A 26122-nucleotide genomic window follows, 5' to 3' on the forward strand; every position below is an offset into this window, starting at 1 on the left:
GAGTGAGACAGAGACAGCCCATCCTGCAGTGGGCTGGGCAGCGGGCAGGGGATGGCCACCAGCCTCACATGTGGCCGAGTCCTGCTGGAATCCCCCTGGCTACGTGCCGCTGGCCATACGCCCAACCCATCCCGTCCTTGTTCTGGTTTTCTTTTGTCCCCGGAAGGGACTTCTCCATACACGAGGGTTTCTCAAAGGAAAGCCAGCAAGGAAAGCCCTACCAGTGCCCAGAGGCTAGCAAGGCGAAAAGTGAAACCCACAAGCAAGGAAACTATCTAGTTAGGGAGGAAAAAAAAAAAAAAACCCCACCACAAAAAACAACCCAAAAACATTAAATGTGCTAATAAAAGCCAAGTAAGTCAGAGAACACATGGAAACTGCTTTAATCCAAATGAACAGCATTTGCTCATGCAGACAGCCCTATTAATTTCAATGAGATCACTCCTGTAAGTATATATGACTCAAAGAAAGGACTGCTCCTTCCCTAGTTTATTCCATTTGGCTGTTTTCGCCTTAACAGCTGAGCTTAAGGCCTGAGCAGTAGCTTTAACTTTGAATTTCCTGGCTTTTGTCATGCTCGGTGTTATTTAAATGTAGGTGTGTCAACATGAATAGGCTAAAATGCTGGTCCATCCTGGTTTGGAAATGGATTGTGACAGCTCTGTGTCAGGATTGCTTCATATGCATAGTGCCCAGCCAACATCTGCAACGCAAATGTCAGGCTGTGTCCCTGTAATTTCAGCTATTGTTCCTGCCACTTGCTCCTGGGGCAGTGAGCAAGTCCCTGGTATTTTGTTCCCTATCGTGGGCCCTGCCTATCAACCAGGTGTTTTCACATTATAAGGGCATTTGATAGTCAGAGTCCTAAAGTGCCTCCTTTGTCACTCGTTAGGCCCAGGGGCCTGTCAAAGTTCAAATGCAAATACATCAGTTGGGGTGTTATGGACAAATAATGTTGCCCCTTCTCAAAACTCCCCTGGCTTCTATGTATGTGATTACTTTTCACATCACTTCAGGTGGGTTTTGTTATTTTCTTATATTTTGTTATCCCTGTTACAATACAGTCACCTTCCTAGTTAGAGCAGATGACAATAATTCTTTTTTTGCTTGTGTTCACAGTTCTTTTTTTGTTGTTGTTGTTGTTTTCCTATTTCTTTTCCGATGAACATGGAGCAGAGAAATAAATAGAGCTCTACAACTTCAAAACAGATCCTATGCAATTCTTACAAACAAGAGAAGCAAGAACTTACTACTTGGACAGCACATAGTCCAAGTCTATTTTCAAGAATGTTTTAAAAGAAGAACATGTTGGGAGGTTAAAAACACAAGGATATTCACTGTCGTGTCTGCCCTAGAATAATATTCTGTAACTCCTAGATAAGAACAATAATAGTGAGGAGGCATTCGACAGTAGTTGAATTCCATCAAAATAGCTGTAAATTTTTCAAGAATAGACATAATTGTCCACATCTTTAAAAATGTCACAGGAGAGAGCTGGATTTACAAGGAAGATAGGTCAAAGCAAGAGGAGGAAAAAAAAAAAAGGGGGTGGGGGGGGGAACTCAAACTATAAAAACAAAACACTGCAGTACACACACTTCTCCCTCTGGGAAAGGGGTGACAGCAAAGCATATGATGGATGTTAATAATGTTGCTTAATGCATTACTGGAAGGCATTCAGATCCAACAGTGCTGAGTGTGCTGTATAGCCCTGTATGGAACAGAAAGCAGATATGAATAACATTATATAGGTGTTTAAATCCGTTATGATTGCATCTTGATGGATCGGGATTTTTTGTTGCTTGGTTTTATATGTTTTCTTTGTATACTATTAGCTGAAGGCATCAATTTGAATGTTTATATGTTTTTCCTCCTACACCATCTCCCTTGCTGTTAAAGATTTCTCTGATTCTTTTCTGATTTGTTTTGAGTATTAACTTTGCAATTCCATTTATTTTTTGGTATTTGGCTTTAAGCCTTGCAGGCTTTTCCTCTAAGAAAATCTATTGGTCTATTTTTGCTTCTGATTTTTCACTACACCTTGGCCTTTCTGGTGGGCACCAGAGATTTTGACTGAGTAAGCAAAATGAGCACTGTGCTTTGAAACATTAAAAGCAAAGTGGGTTTGGAAACAAAACTTAGGCTATTGATAAGGCTTTGTGTCTTCTAGAGACATTCCTTTCAGTTTTTTGCATGCTTTGTGTTTTGTCTTTCTTTTCCCCATAACTTCCGTGACAGAGTTGGTTGTTGAGGAGTTGTGCATTAACAGACCCCTTGCTTTTGAGGGGCAAGGAATCAGTGACACTTGACTAGATACAGCCACAGCTACAGCAGAAGTGGCAACAATAGAGAGCAGCATCAGCATGCATCCCGCAGTCAGCTGGGATGATGGTTTTTAGGCAAAGAGCCAGTCACTAGGCAGCCAAGGACAAGAACTTCCTTTTCCCTCTGATGAGATCTCTGAATATTAAGCTCTTCTTCCCCAAAAGAAAGGGGTGCATTCCTATCCATCACCAACAAGTTGTATATACATTTCTTCATGCTTGGGATGTGATTTCCAACTCATTTGGTTTCCTGGAAAAGCCCACCTCATCTGTTTTTTTGGTTTTTCTTACATACCAAGAAGTTGAGAGACTTTTTACTCCTCAAGTCTTGGGAAGCGTCAGAGTGGCCGAGCTCCAGATGAGGCAGCTGTTCCCAAATATACTCAGTGGGAAGAGTTTTCATAACAATGGGAACCACATGAAAGCTCTCCGAGTAGCTCCTCCTACTATTGAAAAGTCCTTTCAGTTGAGTGGTTTGCATATTGGGTTGCATAAATGACTAGACACACCAAGGGGTCCATTTTCAGCACTGTGCGCATAGAATTAGACACGCAAGCCTTGCTAACAATAATGAGAGTTGTGTGCAAAACTCCCTGAGCAATATGCTGAAAATATTCTGCTTAGTGAATCTTCCAGCTCATGCCTATTTCCTGGCAGTGCTGAGCTGAGTTCTGGGAACAAAATGAAAGTCTGGGCTCTGTGTGTGTTCACAGAGCTCTGTCCTATAGGTTCTGAAAAAAAAAAGTGAAAAGATTCTCTCCTCCCTCCCCCACTTCCCCCCCCCGCCTCTGTATGTCTGAGGTATAAATGAACTCCACCTCCCACTTTTCCTTCAACAGCCTTAAGAAATGAGCTTTGAGGCTGGTGGAGGAAAAACCACTTGCCTTGAAGGAGGAGAACACAGATTTCGTATTATTATGTATCAAGTTTCAGTTTATCAAGACTATTTGTGCCAGTCTGCTTAGCATGTGACTACTCAAACCCTTGGAGAGGCTTTTCTCTCACCAAGCACTGCATGGTGGCATTCTGCTAGCCAGCACTGCAGCCAGTCACAGGTCCAATGAAACACTAAAAATCTTGATAGAAGGGCTATAGCAAAGTTGCATGTATATATATATGTATGTATGTATGTATGTATGTATGTATGTATGTATGTATGTGTTTATTTATTTATTTTTCACTGTGGTAAATCAAAATACTGAGCAGTATTTTCCCAGGGAAGTTGTGTTAATGCTGTCTTAGCTTTTAGACAGAAAGTGACTGTGCCCAAGGGATGGTGCAGAAGATGGCAGCTTAGGACTAGTATCTCTTCTAGGCTCTGCCAACAATTCACTCACCTTGAGCTGGCCACTTCATCTGTTTGTTTTTCCTGTTCCTCCTTCACCTGTCTCGTATATCCAGGCTGTAAATTTGTCATGGAAAAGTTGCTGTGTCTATTTGAGGGCTGAGACAATACAAATATCTCTGAGTAGAAATGATAGTGAGAACTGTGACACAGTGGCTGCCATTCATGTTTTTCGTTAAAGAAGTGGTAATATTAAAAAAAATAATTTAAATTATTTTTTAATCACTTGTTAACCAGAGAATTTGGGATAATAAGTTGTTTCAGCTGAGAGGGAAAATTAATGAAGGGGCCAGATAAATCTGTGATGCCAACCTGGTTTTTTTAAAGACAATTTTGGGTTTTTTTCTGAGCATGTGAAATTTCAAAAAAATCAGTAGCTGCTTTCTTGCTCACAGCATCAATTCTTTCACTCAGCAGTCCCTAAATTCACACTCTGTTTTCTGGAATGACTGTCTTACTGCCAGCTGAGGCCATGTCTGCCTTTTTGCTGTGTTTCTGCATTCTTGCTTCTTTTTTCACACGCACAAAGGTACACACGTGTTCACACACAGTCTCCCCCTGGACCAGAGCTCCCCAGGGAGTCTGTGAATGCACCAGTCAGTCTATGCCTCGGTTTTGGGCAGTGTATTCTCAAGTAGCCCTGTAAAATCCCAGTGTTGAATGCAACCAAAACAGTGTGAGCTCCTGCTTTATTCAGAGGCATTTACTATGGGCTGTCTTCTGGTTCACTGCAGCCCTTTACAGCACTCGGTCAGTGCAAAGGGGCAATAAGCACCCAGCTGTCCCTACAAAGGAGTCCTCAGCTGCACTAGGTCTCTGACACCTCCCTCCAAGTCACCAACAAGGAGGAGAGGCCAGGGTGGGATTGCTCTCCGGGGCATTTTAATTCAAGGGCAGAAGCAGCCTTGGGTTGTGCTCATGCAAAGTACTCAGAAGGTCCAGATGAGATTCACTGGCGTGCACTAAAACAGTGATGGAGCAACACTCATCTACACCTGACAAAAAGGCCTGAGTTGCTAACTGGGCTGGAGGAGCAAGCAGGGTTTGAGAGATGCATATCCTTGTGCAGGGAGCTGGGTTTGTATTCAAAGCCTGAGCCTGGGTCACAGTGGTGTCACAAGTGGTGACATTTCTGGTGAGCTTTCTATACAGCCTGCAGAAGCATTTGATTAGCCATGTTTACGCTGTCATTACAACTGGTTGCAACTGGTCTCACTGGAGGAATGAGAGTAAGATGCAGCAACCATTTACATATTTTTTGCCTCATGGAGATCTGACCTTAGATTTATCAGCTTTTCTCTTTTTGTGACTGAAAGATAACATACCTTTTGAAAGCCAGAGATGACGGCTGCACAGCTTTTTCCTCTCTTTTTATAGGCTTTTAGTTGCCTGCAGCAAAGAAAGCAATGTGACTTACTCTTCTTTTTCTCTCAGTTCTAGGGAAAATTCGAACTGCAGTGGGCAGTGCCCAGCTTCTCATGGCTCAGAAATTTTACCAGTTCAGAGAACTTTGCGAAGAAAACCTGGTATGTAATTTTTCTGCTAGATACTAACGTGTGCCTTTTACTAATCATGTGAATAATCCTGTATAAACTGAACTGATTTTCAGATTAACGTGGCAGTTTTTCCAGTAAAGGCCTTGATATGAATCTGGGAGTAACTCAAACTTGTCAGAGTCAGCATGAGTTTTACAATAGCTCGAGAGCCTTAAGACAATAGCAAAAAGCTTCATGTGAACTGTCACTGAGGCTCTGCTACTGACCTCAGAGGAGCAAGGATCTGTCCCTTGACCCTCGAGTTCATGGGCACACTGATGGGTTAAACACCTTAAGGTCTTTGAGGGTGAATCAGAAATCTCCTGAGTTGGGCTTTCCCAGACTCCAGACTAAAATCTGCCTAAGTGGACAAATGCAACAGAAATTGCCTCTCTCTTAATAAAACTTCCAATTCTTAATATAAAAACTGAAAAAGCCTTCTGATTGCACATCTTTGCAAATAACAACCTACGACTGCTAGTCAAGCACTGAAAAACTAGGAATTGAAGTGTTATCATTCATCTCCTTATGATTCTAAAAATATATACTTTATTGTTTTCAATAATTGCACCTTTCATGGTATAATCATCCTACCAAAATCCTTTGTCAGTGTGACTGTGAAAAGCACAAATAGAAATTTTATAAGGCAACCAACTAACTCTTTTGGGTTTATTTCTTCTGAAGAGGAAGAAAACTAAAGGCAAAGTAAAACTTCAGCCATGTAAAACATCATGCAAGGTGCTATTAGTAATTTATTTATTAACAACAAAATTAGTAAGAACATATCAGTGTAGTCTGACAAGGCCACAGCACCCATAAAACCTTGCTGACTGGTGTAAGAATTTCTCAGCATTTATGAAAAAACATGCTTGAAGTGAGTGTATGCAACATCTCACTTTAATTAAACAGTTCCAGCTGGGAAGCAGCTTATAGAGACACATCCTGTAGAAAGCCTTTCCTCATACAAGCCTTGCCAATGGAGCAGGATGGTTTTGTGTACGCCCACTGCATGTAAAAAGTGTTCGGAGCTGGGGTGCAGTGAAGGGACAGAAGGAAAGACAGGGTTTCTTGGGTCTGGCCCAAGTTGTGCTGAAGATGCTGACTGCCCAGATGTGCTCTTCTGAGCAATGCTCTTGGGCTGATGAGTTTGCACACACAAAGCAGTGCTCCCCACCTGTGTCCCAGTTTCATTCTTCCCAAAAATCTGACTGTAAAAATGGGCTTACTGTGCTTCTGCATGTAGGCTTCTGGGCCTTTCACCCTGCACAGGTTATTCTTGACCAAAAAAAAGAAAAAAAAAGGAAAAAAAAGAAAAAAAAAAAAAAGAAAAAGAATAAAAAAGAAAAAAATTGGCTGAGGTGTACAAGAGACAATTTTACTTTGTGTATTTTTGTAAACATTACATTCTCAGACTGCAGAAAAAGTGTTCACACATTGGTTTATCACTATTTGCACATTCAGGAAATGTAAATTTTCACAGGTATCACTCTTTTTTACAAGTGTGAACATGGTGGGGAATCCTTCCTCATGAAAGTGGAGAGGAGGCTGGCAATTCATTTCAGTGCAGATAGGATTGCCACCAGTTGTGCCCAGGAGCATCCCTAGGCAGATCCTGCCACAGGGGCTCTTTACCCTTGGTTTGTGGGGGGTACCCAGTGCTTTGGTGAGTGGGTGTTTGCAGGGCACAGCAGCTCTACATCACGTCAGATTCCTCAAAATAAAACCCAGTAAGTAACGCTTTGCTTTGCTCCTCTCTCTGGGTCTCACCCATCTCTTGGATCTGCTCAAACTGCTTTGCTAGTGAGATTTGTAACTACTTGCACGAATGCTTTGCATTAAGAAGTACTAAAGCCAACATGTTTTTTTCTTCTATTGCACAGAATCCTAATGCACATCCACGACCGACCTCCCAGGATTTAGCAGGGTTTTGGGATATGCTGCAGTTGTCCATAGAAAATATTAGTATGAAATTTGATGAACTTCATCAGTTAAAGGCCAATAATTGGAAACAGATGGATCCTCATGACAAGAAGGTAGAACACTGTAGATTTTGTATGCTTCATTTAAAACCCTGCACAAATACTGGACAGATTAAATAGGCTTCTGTGTTACAGCGTTGACGTTAAAAATGTGAAATGAAGCTCATATCAAATTAATTTCATTGTAATAACAATGTTTACATAATAATCATCTGGGATATTATCTGTAATATGTTTCAGGCATATTTTTAAACCAAAACTGTCTTTGTGAATCGGATGATGGGAATGTGATACTTTGTTAAGCTTTACATTTAATCATATTAGACGATCAGTCGTTGGAAGGAACTGCCTTATATATTGATCCTTAAAATTAAATAAATCACATTTACGGTTCATATTATTGCATACAGCAAGAGTTCTAGGTTGTGTTACTGAAAACACTAGGGAAGCACCGTAACCATCGCTGACTTTGGTAGCCAGATTACGAACAGCAATATCAAAAATATGCCTTCCAAAATGTTACATGAAGAAATTACATTTTTTGTCCATTTGTTTGTTTTTTATTTATTTTGGGCTTTTTTTAAATGGGTGATTTCACAAACACATTTACTTTCCTGGTATTGTTGTTTACCTGAGGTAGCATAAAAATCATGCGAAGCTTTGGTGGGCTTTTATTCCCTCCTTTTTTTGTTGTTTCTTTTTTGTAAATGTAGTCTTCTTCTGTCACCATGAAAAACTACCACATCTCCAAGTGTGAGTCACATTTCACTTTCCATTCTCATTTGGCACCATCACCTTTTTTTTTCTCCTCACCATCCACCTCAAGACAAACAGCACTTGGGTGAGCCAAAATACACAAATGTTTCAGAAAATCCTTAGAGCACAGACCCATTCCTAGAGGAACCAACGGTCTAATGTCGCGCTCCTATAGGTATGTAATTTGATGGCTGAATTTCTGCTGTGACTGGTCTGATAGCAATGAATACAGCCAACAGGTAGGGTCACCAGAAGGAGGGAGAACACGACTTACAGATGCAGTGGCTCAGACAGGAGTCCTGGATACCCCAACTTACGGTCAGCTGGCTGCCGATGGCCAAAGTGGTGTTTTCTTTTGGACAAATAACCATAATAATATCAAACCCCGTTAATCTTGCAGCAGGAAGCTTGTACAGGCAGTGCTGGTAGCACTATTCCTCCTCCTCCTCCTCCAATCAAGACTAAATACTCATTCCTGACTTAGGAGTGCCATGTTCACACCATTTGTGCACACCTAGTGTGTTTTGTAGGGGAATGAATGGGAATGTGTTTTCCTAGTCCAAGGTACTGAAGGCAAGTCATTTTCTTATCTTCTTTTTTTTTTTCCAGTATCTATCAGAAAAGGAAGTTAAAACTGCCAAACATGCATGCACAGAAATGCTGGTATATGGTCTTTCATTAGCTTTTACAGTAAAGTGGGTAGGCTGAGTGTTTGCAATTGCAGCAGTAAGAAATGAGACCTTTCCTTGAAAAAAAATGTGCCTTTTCTTTGCTTCTGAAAAACATTTCAAAGAGTTTCCAGCAAAAAGAAGACTATAATGGTTTAAAGGAAGTTAAGTAGTGCTGAAGAAAGGGACCTACAGTAGGAAGGTAAAGATTTTAAAGAATTACACTGTGTTCCTGTTTCAACAGCATTTGTCTATGATTTTAGATGAAACAGATCATCCCCTTTCTCAAAAAGGATTAAAAAAAAAAAGGAAGAAAAAACTTTCTGTGGAATTGATATTTGCCTTTGGCCTTTGCCACTGGGCCCTTTTTAAGCAGCATAGATTAATCCGTGGATGGAGAGAAAAAGCAAAGTATGAATAAGTGTAACTAAGCACCTTTATATTTTGAGCCATGGGAGCTGTTGTGAGCAGCATGAGAGAAAACGAAAGGGCAGAATGGGACCTTTGTAGTGTGATAAAATCCCTTCGCTCAGAAACCGTGTTCACAGTTGGAAGGGGATGTAACTTAAAAGACAATCTAATTAACTTGACAAAGTCTTTGTGGACGCCTGAAATTCAGTTCTGAATACACTTTTCTTTTGCGGGAGAGATCCCTCTCTGAGGATTTTTCTTTGTTGGTGTTTTTTTTTTTTTTTTTTTTTTTTTTTTTTTTTTTTTTTGTGTGTATGTGTGTGTACATGCACCAGGATATGTATAAAAGCCCTCCTTGTTGGTCACATATCTGGAGCTAGCTGCCACCATGATGATTAATGCATGTTCTCTTAACGGTTTTTAAGATTTTCCTACCAGATTTTCTATTTCTAGCTGAATGTAGCTTCATGCCTATTTAGCACAAGACCAGAGTGTATGAGCTTGCACAGCGAGACCCAGAGTGTGGGATTTTTGAGCAGCCACTAAACTGCTACGAAATAGATATATAAATATTTGGTGTTTTTTGTAAAAACTGCTTATTCTGCTGCACCAGCTGCAGACAGCTAGCTCCCGTCTGCATTTGGGAAGGCCAAAGCCATGGCACCTCCGTGTTGCAGGAGCATCTAGCGCTATGCACGGATAGAAGAGGGTGGCCCAGGAGCTGGGGGTCTCCAGAGTTCCCTGCTGGCTGTGCTGGTGGCGGGAGGTCGGTCTCTTTCCTAGTCCCTGGCACTAAGCAGGTAGCGGTGGGGGCCTCGGCCCCGGCAGCACCGTCCCCGAGGAGAAGTAGCACGGCGGCCGGCCCTCCCCTCCCCTTTGCCCTTGCCCTATGTTTATGAGCCCTTGAGCACAAAAGCCAGTTGACTGAAGACAGAAAGGCAGATAAGAGCTAACAAGCCTTAGGTAAAATGTGTGTTCTAACTACTGCTATATCCTAGTTTTTCCCACCTTTCCCTGAGAAGCTGTATAATGCCATTAACCTTCTGCTTTGATCAGGAGAGAAGGGTCCCTCCTCCAGTGCCAAAGAAGCCATCGAAAGGTCAGGTGCCACTCATACGAGAACGCTCTCTGGAGAGCTCGCAGCGTCAAGAGGCCCGGAAACGGCTGATGGCTGCCAAGCGCGCTGCATCGGTCCGCCAGAACTCAGCTACCGAGAGCGCCGAGAGCATTGAGATATACATCCCCGAAGCCCAGACCAGGCTATGAAGGGATCCAACCGGGAGGACTCTCTCTGGCAAGACAAGCCTCATGTATAATCTGCCCCTCTAGGCTCCTGCTCAAGGTCACCACAAAGTATTTGTACCTCCTCCTCCTCTCTCTCTCGCTCTCTCTCCCTCCTCTCCCCCTCCCCTCTCTCTGTACGCAGCTGCCCCGATGCTCCCAGTGAACTCCACTGCCGTGGCGTAGTTGTCGGTCCTCCGAGAGATGTCCTCTAACCACCCTTGCTTTCTGAAGGTTCGCCCATGTCATCACGATGCTTTGTCACATGTACTGATGCTGCCACTTTGCCTCATGTAAACGAGCACGATCCTTTTTTCTTTTCTGTTTGGAACAAATAAACGCAGCACTCAGACCTCCACACACCCGCGCACCTGTACAGTAGATGCTCCATTTAACTTACTCATGATCTTTAGTTGACCTAAAGCTAGTCTGTTACCCAGTGTACAGCAATATCAAACTGTAGGGGACTTTGGTATTTTCAGTCATGCAGGGTGATCCTTTCGGACTCTGCCGTCTTCCTCACAAAAGATGAAAGGAGCTATGACTCGGATTCCCTTCTTTTTATTACTGTTTTTTTTTTAAAGCAGATGGCGCACTTTATTCTAAACCTCCAAATCACATTTTCACCTGAATCAAGGAGTCACACAAGGGGAGGGAGCATGGGTGGGAGTGGGGAGGGGGGAATGAAAAGAAACCCCACAGCTCTGGCAGGTGAAAAAGTGGAATTATATCCCACAGGTGAGATGGTGAGGGATATAAAAGATCCTGTGGAAAGATACCTGCACACTCACAGCTGCACAAACTGCCTCATTTTTATTTCATCAATCACTACTTAAACATTTCAATCAGCAGAAGATTGTAAATTCGATCTTCCAGGGAAATAATCTATTTTGAAAGGCAATAAAAGAGTAAAAAGGAAGGAGATAAGAAGCAATGACAGTTGAAGAGATAATATAAAAGAAGGATTTTCTTGTCCAAGTATTAAGAATTTTTAAAATTGTACTGTATTGTCAATTCCTCTTGTATTGTATTGTATGGATTATATTGGTTTTAAAAAAAAAAAAAAGAAAAAGAAAAAAAAAGAAAAAAAGCTTGTTTTTGTTGATGTCTTAATCTCGGTGGGACCATCCAATGTCATACATCCATGCAGCCTCACACAGACACCTGTAGGTGAATTACTGTACATGGAGCCTCTGATGCTTTTCCAGGCCAGGCTTGCTTTGCTCTATCCACAGCTGGTTATATGCTACAGGTCAGACTGCTTATCACCAAACCGTCCATATTTAGAAGTAAAATTCTAATTCAGCCTCCTCTTCATAGTATAAAGTACTCACTTGAACAAGAACAATAGACTATTTTTCACAAGTTATGGGATCAATATGAACTTAATCTTTTTCACGACAAGCCTTCCTACCCTGGCTTCTGCCATTGTTTTGCAATCACGAAAAATATGCATCCTAATTAGCTCATTAATAGCGGGCGGAAATGGCAGATAATAGGGCTGGAGAGGAGCCTGAGAGGTCAGAAGTCCTGTGTATCTGTCCCCTCCAGCCACCTCTGGCTGGGCCAGGGGCTTGTCCTCCAGCTCCTCTGATGAGGAATGATGCTGACCACGCTGCTACTGGAATCTCTTGTGCCAACATTAGGAAAGCTATGTCAGGCATGTTGCTGAAAGCGAGTTGTGTGCGTGCGTGTGAGCGTGTGAGTGCGCACACGCGTGCCTAACTGGCATGTGCTGCTGCCAGCAGAATTAGCCTGGGCTGCTCTGGGTGACAGGGCTGCTCTGGGTGACTGGACTGGTGCGAGCGGAGGAGCGCTGTGCAGTCCTCAGAGCGTGTGCAGTCCTGCAGTGATGTTTTCCAGACTCCTCTGCTGCTCCCTACATGCTCTTCACCTATCTGCCAGGGCAGGGGTACCCGGGACAGGAAGGCAGGCTTCTTTCTGCTCCCAGTGGGCACAGGCACAGGGACAGCCCCACCATGGAGGGGCACAGGTGGCAGCCCTTGCTGCACTCCAGTGCTGGCTGGCTGTGCTCATGGCTGCTCAGCCTGTATGGAGAGTCCAACCAGTGAAAAACCCCACTGCACATGTGGCGTAATTCTGCAGCCTGCACTTAAAAAGCATTGAAAATCGTCATCGAAAAGTTAAGCTCTTGCTAAAACTATTCATCGAGACCATGCCAGACAGCTTCTTTTCCTATGACATCATAGCCAGGTGCTAATTTAATTTTATTCAAGAAAATAGGAGAGGTAATAGGTTCTGGCACCAAGTGTTTTCATGAGAGCATCCTAAAACCACTAGAGAATTTGCTACCTCTCAAAGCCATCGATATCTGAGCTATGTCTTTATAAACAGGGCACAAATATTTACTGCTGTGGTTTACAAGATAAGGGCTAATAATTTAATATATAAAAGACTTTTAACTAGAGTAATCAGAATTCCAGTGTAACTCTAGAGTGCTTGGTGTTACAGGAGCTTCAAAAGGTTTGACCCTCTAAGCGTTTGAATACCAGTGTATTTGCTAGTTTTGAAACACTGCGTTTAACTTTTAGCAGCAACAAAACATCACCGTGTTTGCAGTATGTAATAGTGCCAACTGCCACTTTTGAGCATATATAGTCATAGGAAGTATTAATTATTTGGAACTCATTTGTACTGAAGTATTCAAAGCAGTACCTAGGTGAGAGTCCACATTCACAACTGTGTCGCAGACTTACTTAGTTTTGTGAACGTTTTACGAAAGATGAGTTAAGACTTTGGTTGACAAGTGGCTACTGAAATTTATATCCAGCAAGTCCCCCCTAAAAAAACAGAAAAGTGAAGACTATCTAGTCTTGTACATTACAAATTATTGTATTTGTATATCATAGAATATTTTTTGTATCTATTTTAAATGAATTTATTCTTAGCTGAATGCTTGTTAGTTCATTTGGCACTAGAGAGGTTATTGTAATGTTTGCCTAGTTTTTTTAGCAAAATATTAAAAATACAGCCAATACCAGAAAATACAAAATAAAATAATTCTGCCCATAGAATGCCACTAGTTAACCACTTGACTCACTTACCAACACTAATGCTAGTATAGTTGCTCCATCATCTGTTTTAGTATAATTTGTAACTATTTGTTTTTAGTCTAAACTGCCCAGTGTATATTAAAAATGCCTATATTCTGTTTCACTTTGGGACTAAACTATTGCTTTTTTTTTCTTGGGGGAAACTTTAGAAAAGGTTGGTTTTGTCTCCTGCTTCAAAAGTTAAAAAAAAAAAAAAAGAGGTATTTATTATATTTTTTGCAGATGTTTCCATAAAATTCTCATAATCTTTTTGTAAAGAAAGATGAAGAAATGGATTAAAGATTTTTAATATTTGAAAAGGTAAATAGAAATAATTTATTTGTAATATATTTCAGTTTATTTATTGGTGTTCCCTTAATGCTTTGATGTGCACTATCACTTTAATTTAAACTGTACCTTTGTGAATTTATTGGGGGTTTCGGTTTTTTGGTTTTTGGTTTGGTTTTTTTTTAAGGAAAATGGTCAAATGCATATTTTAAGTAGAATGTAAATCACTGGTCTACCTGCATTCCCAAATGTGATTTTAAAAATGTTTTTGATTTGAAACAAAATACACAAATTTGAAAGCCTTTAGACAGAGGAGAGTGTTTTTATGGCTTAATGATTTGGGTTTCCATAGGATTATCTATCTGGTTTGTGTGTGGACAGGAAAATGTAAATAGATGAATGTTTCCCATAATGTAAAAAGAGCAAATTAATAAAATAATTAATGCACTGCTTGTAAGAGCTGTGGGTTTTCAATGCAAATTCGTTCTTCCAGAACTGCCAAGACATTTCATTTGATGTGGTCAAGGATAAAAGCATGACAAGCAGAATGTTTCTCTTAAGCTCTCATTGCTTAAGACCAGCCCTGCAAAGTCTCATCCGAAGCATCCTGCTGAGCACCCTGGAAGTGTTCATCTGCACAGAGTTGCTCACAGGCATAAAAGTTGCCATGATCAAGGCCTTGAGCCTTAGCAAAATCTTCAAAGGCACTTCTGCACAGAGCCCAGCCAAACCCCACTGAAGATGCCAGGAGTTACACTGGGGACTTCAAAAGAAGTGGCAAGAAGACCCCCAGCCTGTTTGGTTTTCCCCTTGCTGGTTCCCTTTCATCTTCTGCTTATGTCCCGTGATGTCTGAATTTTTGGGGGCAAAAGAGATCCCTGGCAGGCATAGCTAACTTTCCCTTCGGTGGAATCCTGCTTCCAAATGGGGCTTTTCCCACTGTGTGAAATAAAGACAGTGACCAAATCCCACAGAAACATGTCCTGGATGATGTTGTTCATGGATATACCAGTATTTAAACAGGTCCTGATTCACTTTATAGTAACTACTAGTTACATTAACAGTGTGCCAGTGCTGCACCATGTACTGTCTGCCCATGCCTAGACCCTCAGCACAGAAAGACCAGAAGGATTTGTGCTGCAGATCCATGGGCAGGGAAAATTCTGCTTAACACCAAGATGAAGGGTTTTTTCTTCACATGCTGGAATTTGTGTGGTCATTAGTCACTGATAAATGGATGCACCAGGGATGGAGGGTGGGGAATGCTTCATTACTTAAAGAACTTACTGAGGTGTCTGGTACCTTTTTTTAATGAGAACAGCTCAAAGGGAATAAAATAGCATGTATGTTGCACACTGTTCTCCAGCAGAATAAGGAAGTCCAAGCCATGGCTCAACCCCACCTTTCATGCAGGTAAACTTTCTCCCTATTTATGCTCAATGTTTCCTTCCAGATCAAATCAGAAGCCTTCCCCAGAAGTATATCTTCTTGTCAGTTTGTTTGCCAATGTCTGTTCTCTCCTGCAAGACATTGTTTTCGCATCACGCAATAGGCAAATAATTCACTTCAGCCGTCAGTTTGGAGCATGCTCGCCTATCAAATCTGATGACTTTGAGCTGACATTTTTGATAGCAATTAATGATAAAAATATTGGCTGCTCTGCTGCTACTGGTATTTTTTGTTGAGGTCATAGGTTTATACATGATTTGGAGTGCAGAGAGCCAGTGAATTTCTCTTTTCCCACTATGCATCATGTAACAGAGTCGGGTCAGGCCCACTAGCCATGGTCCTACACTGAGCAAATCTGAGACCAGCACTCACAGCTGAAAGATACTCATCCTCTCTCCCTTTAGTCTGATGTTATGCCAGTGACCTATAAACCATTGCTGTGCTGTCACAGCAAGCTCATTCACAACATCATCTCTTCCCTGTGCTTTTGCACGCGGGGAGGTTTTTACAACCCCTCTTCTGCACGGCTGCTCGGCCACGGTTGTGGCAGGAGAAGGTAGCTGCTCTCACTTGATTCATCAGGATGCACTTGGATGCCAGCTGCAGAACATGACGTGACTGGCCCTTCCAGCCAGCAGTCAGGCTTTCCCACGCTTGGGTCCCACCGGCGGACAGCACCCTTCTCGGTAGCGCATGAGATTACAGCCGGGGCTCTACTGCTCCGTGAGTCACATGCCCTGTTCGCAGAGAGACAAAGGGGCCAGCAAAGAACAGGGCTTCCTGGTAATTGTGTTTTTCATGGTTCTCTTCACTGATCCAGTAACAACATAATCACTGAAATTAGAGACAGAAAAGCTCTGCTGGGGCATTGTGTTAACACTCTGCCAGTTCCAGATTGCGATCTACCAAGCTATGGCAGGTAAGTCATCACCTCCCCAGCTCTGCTCCACCCAGAGGGAAAAAAACCACACACACGAAAGAAGAAGGGAAAAAAAAGAGCTATATTAAATAACAAGTTGAGCTATGACATTGCCACCACCTATTATGGGCTACTCCTGGTACAGAGGCCTTCATTGTATTGACTCTTCACTTAACTATCTCCGTGACAGGGTGCCGAACTTTTCATTTTCAGCCAAGCAGAATGGAAACAAATTATGGATTTTGCCACCTCTATTCAAAGAGGGGGAAGTACTGAGGTGTTGCAGAGCCTCTGGAGAAAGCAACCACTGCACAGCCCTTGAGCTCCACCGAAGGCAACACTGCCATATTTCAAAGCTGTCAAAGGTTTTGGAAGAGGGATTGGCCTTGCCTTGGGTTAAAGAAAAACAGTAGGACCAAGTGTGATGGATGTTTTATGGGTATCAAATGTCTCACCAAGGTAAGTCACTGTGTAAACAACCATGTGCTGAGACAAACACCTTAGGCTGGAGATGGTAACTAGGGAGCTGAGATGTTGAATAGCAAAGGGTAACCCATTCCGATGTAACTAGCCTATTTCCCTGGTGGGAATGTCCAACCTACCATTTATCTCTGGCTTCAAACTGGAGAATTATTGCAGTCATGTCCTTAAAATACTCTCTTACTTTTTCCTGTTGAACTGACTATGGGTGCTCACAGTTGAATCTGAAATGGCTTTGTGAGTGTGTGCTCAGGACTGTGATCATCCCTGATTTTTTTTATAGCACTGAGAAGTTGGGCTATATTATTTATTATCTTGGGCTATTATTATTTATTATCTTACAGCACGTTCTTTTGTCTTTTTTTATTTTTAATAAGTGGTTGTAATAACAACTCACTGTGCTCCAGTCCTTTTGTCAGTCTTCAGAAGAAAACTCCTGTCACCTGAAGGAAAAAAAAAATACTGAAATTTCTTCATTTTGTAGACTGTTCTGGTAAATTTTGGCTAAGATAGGCCTAAGGGGAAGGAAATTGAGATAACTGATGCACTTTAGCATGTGTCATTCTTCATCTCTCCAGTCAATAATTGACAACAAAAGGGGAAAAAATCATCTAATCATCTGGGCCACAGCTCATAGATGATACACTAAAACTGAGATGGCATTTTGCTATGCTGTGGGACAATCACACCTGTAGCAACACCTAAAGGGAGAAATCCCTTCCCACCTCAGAGCAACGTTTCAGTAAATAGTTCTTAAATATGTGACATCTCTTCACAGTGCATCGGCACCACCATGACCACAATTCTTCAATTTCCACAAACCTCAGAGGTAGCATGAGCCACAAGGCAGTATCATGGTGCCAGCTGAGGGCAGGGAGATACAAGCCCCTGGGCAGCAGCAAGCCTTGCACAGGGCAGGGTGTTACTATTGGAGCAGTGGCAGCTCTAGGGGAATGTGGTGTGCATTAAACACAATCCAAAAGTAATCCAGGTCAGGTGGCTGCTGCCACTTCCATGAAGTAAGCTGTCATAGTGGGAAAGAGGTTGAAAGGGTGACTTCTCTTTTCCTCTCACTATCTACTGGTTCAATCCAGCATAAGAACCAGGCTTGGAACTTTAGTGAAGTTACACAATTGCATTTACAGTGTTGGGAGAGAAACCAGACTTCATCCCAGACTAATTGCCAGCTATAAAATTTAGTGGAGGCATACGTAAAGACAAACCTGTAACAACTTCAACGGAAACATGTGCATGTGTCAGTCTTCAAATGAACCCAGAAATGCTTTGCCTAAAACACACAAATTTTAAGTCTTGCTCCTCTGCAAGAGGATCCTATGATCTTGCTCATTGCACTGATTCACCACATAGTAATTATTGCTGTTATTTAAAAAATGTTAAAAAATGGTGACTTACATCAAAGAGGCTGTATGACTGCACGTAAGAGAAAAGCATCTTTGACAAATAGATGGTGTGTATCAATCTGAAAGACTCTGTGAAGTACTCTTTTGTATTACTACCCTAATGTTCCAACTGACAAGAGGTTTCCTTTTGTTTACATCTTTCCTGGCAATAGCATCATGACAACTGCAGCCCATCTGCAGGAATGTACATGGACCTGGGAACCCAGCCATACATTAGCAAACTGCAGTGTACTCCACGTGTTTCTCATCCCTTGTTTAACAACCTTGTTCTTGTAAAAAAAAAACCTACTTGTGTGCAGTATTGCATTCATTGTGATGATTCATGTCTGTCAGCTTCTGCCAGGCAATGCTGGGATTTCAGGTAGGAAGCAGTCCACCTCCTGTATTTTCTCTCTCTGAGATAAAAATTTCCTTTAGTGGAAGGTGGGAAATAACCAAGAAACCAAGCCAAAACAAAGAAAACCTGTTGAAGCATGCAGAGTTTGTCATTAAAGTATAATCCAGGTAGGTTTTGTTTGTCAACAGTTACAAAAGCAAAAACAAAAATTCTGAAATAATTTTTAACTGGAACTGTTTTCATATCAAGTAGCATGTGTGAACTTAACACTAATGGTTCAAGGCCTTCCCAAGTGTCAAGTGGTGTGAGTGCAGGTGCTGTCACAGCATCCCTGCCACGTCAGCAGCAGCAGCTGCCACTGCCAGGGGCTGTCAGCTGCAGTGCTGGTGCCCAGGATTCCTCCCTTGTGGCACATCCCTCGCTCACACCTACAAGGCCATTGTGCTCAAGGAGCCACGTGTTTTCTGCTTTACTTCACACTGACATCAAGGCAGAAATCCCACCAGAGCAGGTTGAATGGATCTCCTTAAACATCAAAATTACACTCAAACACCAATAATTACACTTGCCTGGGATGGAATCTAGGATCTTTGAACTCATGCAGCTTTTGTTAAATTATCTTTACACCTCAGCTCTCTCTCTGCTTTCCTATAGACAACATGAAACTGCTCTCGCATCTTAAGAGCCAGTGTATTACATTTGCTCTGGACTTTCAGCATTGTAGCTGGGAGCAGAAGCTGGATCTGTTTTTTTCTTCCTCTCTTAAAAGGTCAGGGAAACATGAAACCGCAAAAGGCTAATTCTTCTCTGTGTCACATTTCTGTGAGCCCACAGGGCAACATAGCAGTGGTATTTTTAATGCTATTTTCCCCCCCCCGACTTTTCATCCATAGTCCTTGGCACAACTGGTGACAGCTCACACACTTACTCTCACATCATTCCTTCTAAGTTGCTTCTGATGAATATTGGGAGCACCAGAAAGGGTCCCAGCCACTGCAGCACATGTGTGATGAGCAGGGGGAAGATATCACAAGGCTTGGCCTCATCACAGGTTTTCTGGTTCTGGTGCTGCATGCCCACAGTTCACAGTATTCGGCACACACACTTGGTTATCGTTAAACTGTAAATATTGCAAGAAGGTATTCAGCATGATTTAATATTCCTATTAGTGCCTCCAAAGACCCAGCCAGAGAACCTGCACTGTGCTGGGCTGAGTACTGTGTAAATATTGATGGTTTCTGTCTTGCAGTGTTTACAATCCAAGAAGGAGCACTGCACCAGAGCTCTCTGCTACAGTTTTGTTATTTGTCTTCGGAAATTATTTGTCTGATTTAAGCATCATAAATGAGCATGTAGTTTCTTTTGCCTCTACTACTAGAGCAATTACTTTACAAAGAGCTGTGAAAGCAAAGTTCTATACCTAAATATTTTATGATCCTGATCAAGAATTAGTCTTTTGATATAAACCCAGAATCCAATACCTTTTCTGCAGCTGTAATATGCTACAATAAAATATGGTCTCCCAGTTCCCAAACCCATGCCAGGTAAAAATGATTCAGCACAAGCAGAGAAAAGCATCGCTTTGCTCCCCTGAACACACTTTCAGGTAAACTCATAAGGCTTGATAATGGAAGAAGCTGCTCCCAAAGCCACCACACTGACAAGACACAGATATGTGGCAGTGATTGTGAGGAAACCCACATCAGGTAAGTTAACATTACACATGTATATAGCAGGAACAGACACTACAGGAATGGCTTCTGGCTCAAGGCCAACTGCCTTGCTGAGGGTGCTGGTGTTTGGAAAGGAAATTACAAGTTTCTGCAGCTGCAAGAGTCGGCGCTGACGCACAGCTTGCTGTACCCTCCCTCCAGCTGAGGATAAAACCTCTGCAAGGGAGTTGGGAGCTGTGCTATGCCTCAGAATACGGCTGGGCGCCGCTGCCATCCATCATGCAAGCCTAACTCCTTCAGAGTTCAAAGGCAAAGTTGCAAAAGGCTTGTTATTCCTCAGGGTGTTCTGAAGATTTATACACTGTCACTTACCTGGGCAGTGGGAGATGTTTACCTGTCTCCTATGTCAGCTGAGCTCAGGGAGCAGTGACATGATTACAACACTTGAATGCTCAGAAATGCTTTCTGGCTCCTCGTATCTCCTCATCTGATCTCCAGGACACCTCATCACTGTTAAAAAGAAAAAACACCACCAAAGCACCACCCAGCTCCAAATCATCTGAGGTGTGGGCCCAGAAGGAGCTCTAGCATTCTCCTTTCCCCCTGCTATTGCAGCCTGCAATTGCATAAATTATATTTGCTCTTCCCAGAAGCCTTACCTCATGTGGGGTCAGGGGAGGCTTAGAGTCAGGGGTTTTGCCTGAGGTTATACCTGCAAACATGGAAGGAGAGCCTCATTCCACCACCATCATCAGAGCCCTTCAACAAGAGCTGGAGGCTGTGTCAGTGCTCAGCCTCTCTCTGTTCCTCGCACAGGGAAGCTCATACCTCATTTTTGCTATACCTCGTTCTTGCTGTACCTCATTATTGCTGTACCTTATTATTGCTGTACCTTATTATTGCTGTACCTCATTATTGCTGTACCTTGTTATAGCTGTACCTCGTTATTGGTGCCCAGCTGCCGCACACCCAACGCCTCAGGGCTGCCACCATCGCTTCCGTCCGCGCTGTGCAAACACCGCTGCACCCTTTCTCCACGCGGATAACAATAGTGCCACCCTCACTTCCCGCTCCCGGGAGCCATGCTGTGGGCACCCAGCAGCAACTACAGACGGTGGCCCAAGGTCTGGTTAATGTTTCAGCGCTTTGAACCCACCACAGGTTGCACTTTGAGCTGTACACAGCGCGTTATTGGCAGTCCTGGTGTTTAAAGGGTTTTTTCCGCCAGCCGGTTGGGTGGGTGCCTGCTCCTTTTTTTAAGAAGAGTCTGACACCAAAAATCTCATGTCTGTAGCAAAGCACCTGATCTCCACTCGCACTGGTGAAAGAACAATAAGCGTTCTGTCATCAGCATGACCCTGATTTCCACAGGCTTTGGGGGTTTTTGCACGTGAGAAGAGGCTGAGGCATCGCTGAGTGCCCTGTTAACAGCCAACAGGGCAAAGTTCTTGTTTCCTTTGTAGTGAAAAAGTTCAGGGCCGGATTTTGATTATCACAAGGAGTAGTAAAGTACATAGAACAGAGATCACACATTGGGTAAGAATTATCACTGAGGTGAAAAAACCAAACAGAAACAGCAAAACAAACTCCTGCCCAGCTGATGCAGCACTGCCCCACATTCTGGTGTGTGCAGCCCCTGTACCTGTGTGGTATGTGGAGCTTATGGAAAAGGCTGGGCTGTGCTCTGGATGCAGCACAGCCTTCCCTGGCAAAGCACAAGACCAGGGCATGGCTGCCAGGGGAGCCCTACCAGGGCAGCTGGGTAATGGTGGGCTCATCCTGTCCCTTTGATATCTTCCTGCAAATTAAAGTAAACTGGGTGAAGTACCAAAGTCCAGTGTCATGCCACTTAGCTTACATACCAAAGGGGAAAAAAAAGAAAAAGGCAAAAAGAACAGAGAAGGTATCAAAGGACCTCTATTTTTATTTTTTATCAGGATCTGTTACCCTGAACCATGGTTAGGATGTCAAGCACTCTCGTTTTGAACGTGGTGTTGATGATGGATGTACTCCTACACTACACCCAACATACATCTTTATAAGGATTTGACTGTCCTTTTGCAAATCTGGGAAAGAGGAAAATTCACATTTTACACAGAATTAAAGTCCTGCTTGACAGCTGCCTGTCTGCTGGCTCTGTTGCTGTTATTTTGCTTTGGCTGCACGCTGGTGCAGGCTTAGCTCCCCTCAAAGTTCCCAAAGAAATTGTTTTGTGTCCTACCATCAGATTGGCCCACCCCATGCAAACATCCCCAGCCAGCAAGAGTTGTGGGGATTTAGAAGTGAAACATGAACACTGCACTCACAGTGGTGGCTTGGAGAAAAACGCAGACAAAGGACCGAGCTTGCAGACTCTGCCTGTAAATGTGCACGCAGGGGGAGATCTGAAAAAAGCTCGCCACTCCAGACTTGCACAACTGGACGGTGAGCAGAGGGGTAGGAGCCGTGGGAACTGGCAGCGGGGTGACACAGGAGAGCGCAGGGACTGCCAAACTATTCAGCTGCAAGCCAGAGACTGACAGTTGTGGCAAGAGCCATCTTCCCCCCCTCCCTGCAAAACATTCCCTCTCCTAGAGATTTGCATAACCCTGTGTACATTTCCTGCAGTCCTTGGGCAACGAATAGAGTTGTGGTTCAACAATTGACAGGATCAAAGGCAGATTATGATCCTATCGCTGGAACAGTTAAGTTTTTACATGTGGGCTTTTTAGATATCATTTCTCAAAGATCAAACTCCAGTGTATTCCAGGGAAGTAAGTTTAGGCAAACCACAGAGCTGGGGAGCAGGCAGGATCACTTATTTTTTGCTTATGTATAATCAGAAGGTTTTATTAGGGTTTTCTAAAAACCCATAGCTCTTGTTCTTTACCCAGCTAGTGCTGACTGGCTGCAGTTTGAGATCCCCAAGGTGGATCTCCCGGGCTGCCTTACAGTAGGGGATTTCCTAGGGCAGGAAACCAGTCCTGCAGGGAGGGAGGCTCAGCCAGCTCTTCCTTCAATGGCAGACAGGGCTGAGGGTTTTACAAGCGTCTTGCGTGCGATTTCCCTGCTCTGTGTCCAGGCCCCTGGCAGCTGGAGAGGAAGCAGAATGTAATGAGCCCCAGGTGGAGGCAGCAGCTTAAGCTCTGCAATGGCAGCTCCCCACACCCTAAAACAAGGGAACCACTGGCACCGGGAAGGCATCTGGGGCAGATCACTTCAGCCCAGGCTGGATAGCAAATGCAGATGAGGGCTGGGGTAAGGCAAGGACTAGAGGCAAATCTTAAAGGAAGTAGAGGATAAGTCAAACTCCCCCTGAGCTCAACAAGCCTCACAGAGCGCCTGGGTCATGCCACCGATGAGTCACTTCTGCCAGATGGGGACAGTCTGGCCAACACAGGCATCAGCTGGTCCATGCAGCCCTCCTTGCTCTTCTGACCCTGTGGAAGGAAACCTGAGATTCTGCATCACTGCATTTCAAAAGGAAAGGAAATTAAATTTTTCACAGCGGAAATACCTGTTGCTTATCAGTGTAAATATGAGAGAAATTGACACAGCCCCCCACACCTCCTTTCATGCTCCTGCTTATTTAAACTCACACTGCCATATCAGAGGAAGCTCAGAGTGGTGCTGGCTGTTGGCACAACACCCAGCTGGGCTTCACATGCTGCCCTCCCCAAGACCACCAGCACCCCATGATCACATGCAGGTGAAGGAGTAAGGTGTTGCAGGGCCGAGTGTGAACTCTCCCATGGGGAGACCTGTATGGCTGCATTCCCACCACCTCCTCCTAGGCTCCAAAGAGATGGTGAGGGATGACACTCTCCCTTCAGAGGGTGACTGGGACATTCCCCTCTGCCAGTAGCAGGGGTCAAGGTTTGGTAGGGGAAGGGAGGTGGAGGGACTGACTGTTTTACAACAGGCAGTATGTGCTTTGCAGATGTAAATCTATACATTAAACCGAGATATTTACAGGAGGTTTTTTCCACATATCACCAGCTAAGGAAAAAAGACTTTTGAGGAGGCCTTTGCAGAAAGCTGGCAGCACATCACTGGAAATACCTTGGCTGAATGCAAGCCAGCTGAATTTAACATGAAGAATGAGTTACAGAAGCAACTGCCTGAACAGTGTTTAATACAATAACCTGAACTAACCTTTTTGTTCAGGTTGGCAGAGGAATGTCTGCTTCACACCTCACCAGCAGAAGGTTCATGGCAGCAGAGCCAGGACTCTGAAAGCACGCTGAAACAAACAACACTACTGACTCAAAACTAAAAATATTCCCTCCACTTTTAAAAATGCCCAGTGGATTTTATTATTAATTGCTTCTTTCTTTGCCTTACTCCTGTCACAACACAGAAAGCAGAAGTTAGAAAAAAGCTGAGCTATCTACACAGGGAAAATGTGCTTTCTCTCATGAACAGAAGCTGATCTGTTTGCATCAAAGCAAGATCTGCTGTTGTGGTTAATGTAGTGGAGTAACAGAGATTAGATGCCTTTCAAAGCAGTACAAAATTAGTCAAAATATCTCTAACCTAGTTAAATGGACTATGCATGATATTGTGTAAGCACTCTCAAGTCAAACAGAGAAATTATAGAGGGAGAGTTCAAACAAGGAATGAGACTAGAAGTGCAAAAGAAAACAAAATAAAGCATTGGACACAAGGTCAAGCAATCAGAACATTGCAGGCTGGAAAAGGAAGTGAAATTACAGGCTCTGGCAAAACAGCTGAATGCTTAGTCAGAAAAATTACAAAACTGTTGAGATTCCTACCATCAGTTATGTGTCTTCCATCCAGAACAATTTCCAAGACAAGCAAAAGGAATTAATAAAAGCAAGCTCAGGGACATCACATTCTTCTCACTTTGGTCAAGTGATTTTGTTTATTTTTTTATATAAATACCAGAACCAATACATATATGGTATCCTTACTAGGATATATATATAAGGTATATATACACACTCAAAATTGCATCCTGGATAAAATATATAAACTGATGGCAAATTATGATCAAGACTATCTTCTCCATTAACAGCTTCTACAGGAGAGGCTTCAAAAGGCCAAAAGCCCCCAGCAAAGCACTAAAATTTATTTGTCAATCAACAAAACACCAATTTTGCCCCTGCAAAAGAGCTAGAACACCAAAGGAAATGTTTAAACAGGGAAGAACTTTGTTTATGCTGAAACTGGATAGGACACATCAGTTAAAGAAACCAAATGGTCTATCCCTAATGGAAGCCACTCAGGCCCTAACTGTTTAGTTTTGGGGAGGAAGCAGAAGCACGTATGGAGTGTTTGACACATGATTTCCCAGTATCAGGGGCTAGTGGGCACAGAGCTATCAGTCTGAAGGGACTTCAGAGGCAGGACCAAACATTCTCTGTACACTTACAGAATACCATACTAGTAAAACTACAGGCCTCACAGTTGGGAATTATTTCTGTACTACTATGTATAAAAATGAATATTCCCAAAAAGAAGGTGAGTCCTGCCAACTTGTGAAATGTCACTGATAGAGAAGTTCCAGGGCAGTATTTCCCCGTCGGTGTGGCAACACTGCAGGGACGCAAAGACAGAGAAGCCAGGGAAACATAGATATATCTACTGCAAAACCCACAGCTCTGACCCACTCTCCCTGTAGTCAGGTCAGTCCTCTTCATTGTCAGCAAAATGATGCGATGAAAGATTCATAACAAAAGCCACATGCAGGGTTTATATACGCCCAGACAAGAGTTCTTCACTCCAAGAGGGTCATGTTGTTACACACCTAGAGATAGGGCTTGGTGCCCAGGGCAGGCACTGCCCAGGCTGCAATTAGAGAAAGCAGCCACAGCTCCGGTCTGTGGTCCCAGGGAAGCTGTCCAAGAATAAACAGGGTTAGATGGTTGTCAGCTGCACCCATTCAACTCACAATCTGCCACCTGTGCCCCCCTCTCCCCCCCCAATTAAGTCACTAATTCAAAACACTCCTACCTCTGTGCATTTTTACAGGTTTATTACACATTGTGTAAGCAGCTGAAAGATCAGCACCTTGTTTGTCAGTAGAAACACATGGAATTTGGCAGAAACGCTGCTATCCGGTGGAACACGGATTAGCTGGGAGGCAGATGCGACTTATTCATGGCTGCAGCAGCTTCAGGGACTGTGATTCACGCTGCACAGTGAAGCAGCTTTGCAGAGCTACAAAGGGCTGTGAAGTTGACCTGTTGGTGAAAGCTACG

At 43.2% G+C, this 26122-nt stretch overlaps 1 protein-coding gene across 6 annotated transcripts in view; it reads left to right on the plus strand.

The window, feature by feature from the left end:
* Positions 1-14097, plus strand: part of DLGAP1 (DLG associated protein 1) — a 405081-nt gene extending 390984 nt beyond the window's left edge. For all 6 annotated transcript variants that reach the window (XM_033057058.1, XM_033057071.1, XM_033057048.1 and 3 more), the window contains 3 exons: positions 5104-5195; positions 7085-7237; positions 10075-14097. In XM_033057058.1, coding sequence (XP_032912949.1) covers positions 5104-5195; positions 7085-7237; positions 10075-10284 — 455 coding nt within the window. In that variant the 3' untranslated portion in view covers positions 10285-14097. The remainder of the gene's footprint in view (positions 1-5103; positions 5196-7084; positions 7238-10074) is intronic.
* The last annotated feature ends 12025 nt before the right edge of the window (positions 14098-26122 follow it).

The sequence above is a fragment of the Catharus ustulatus genome, chromosome 1 (assembly GCF_009819885.2).
Source record: "Catharus ustulatus isolate bCatUst1 chromosome 1, bCatUst1.pri.v2, whole genome shotgun sequence".
NCBI classification, from domain to species: Eukaryota; Metazoa; Chordata; class Aves; order Passeriformes; family Turdidae; genus Catharus; species Catharus ustulatus.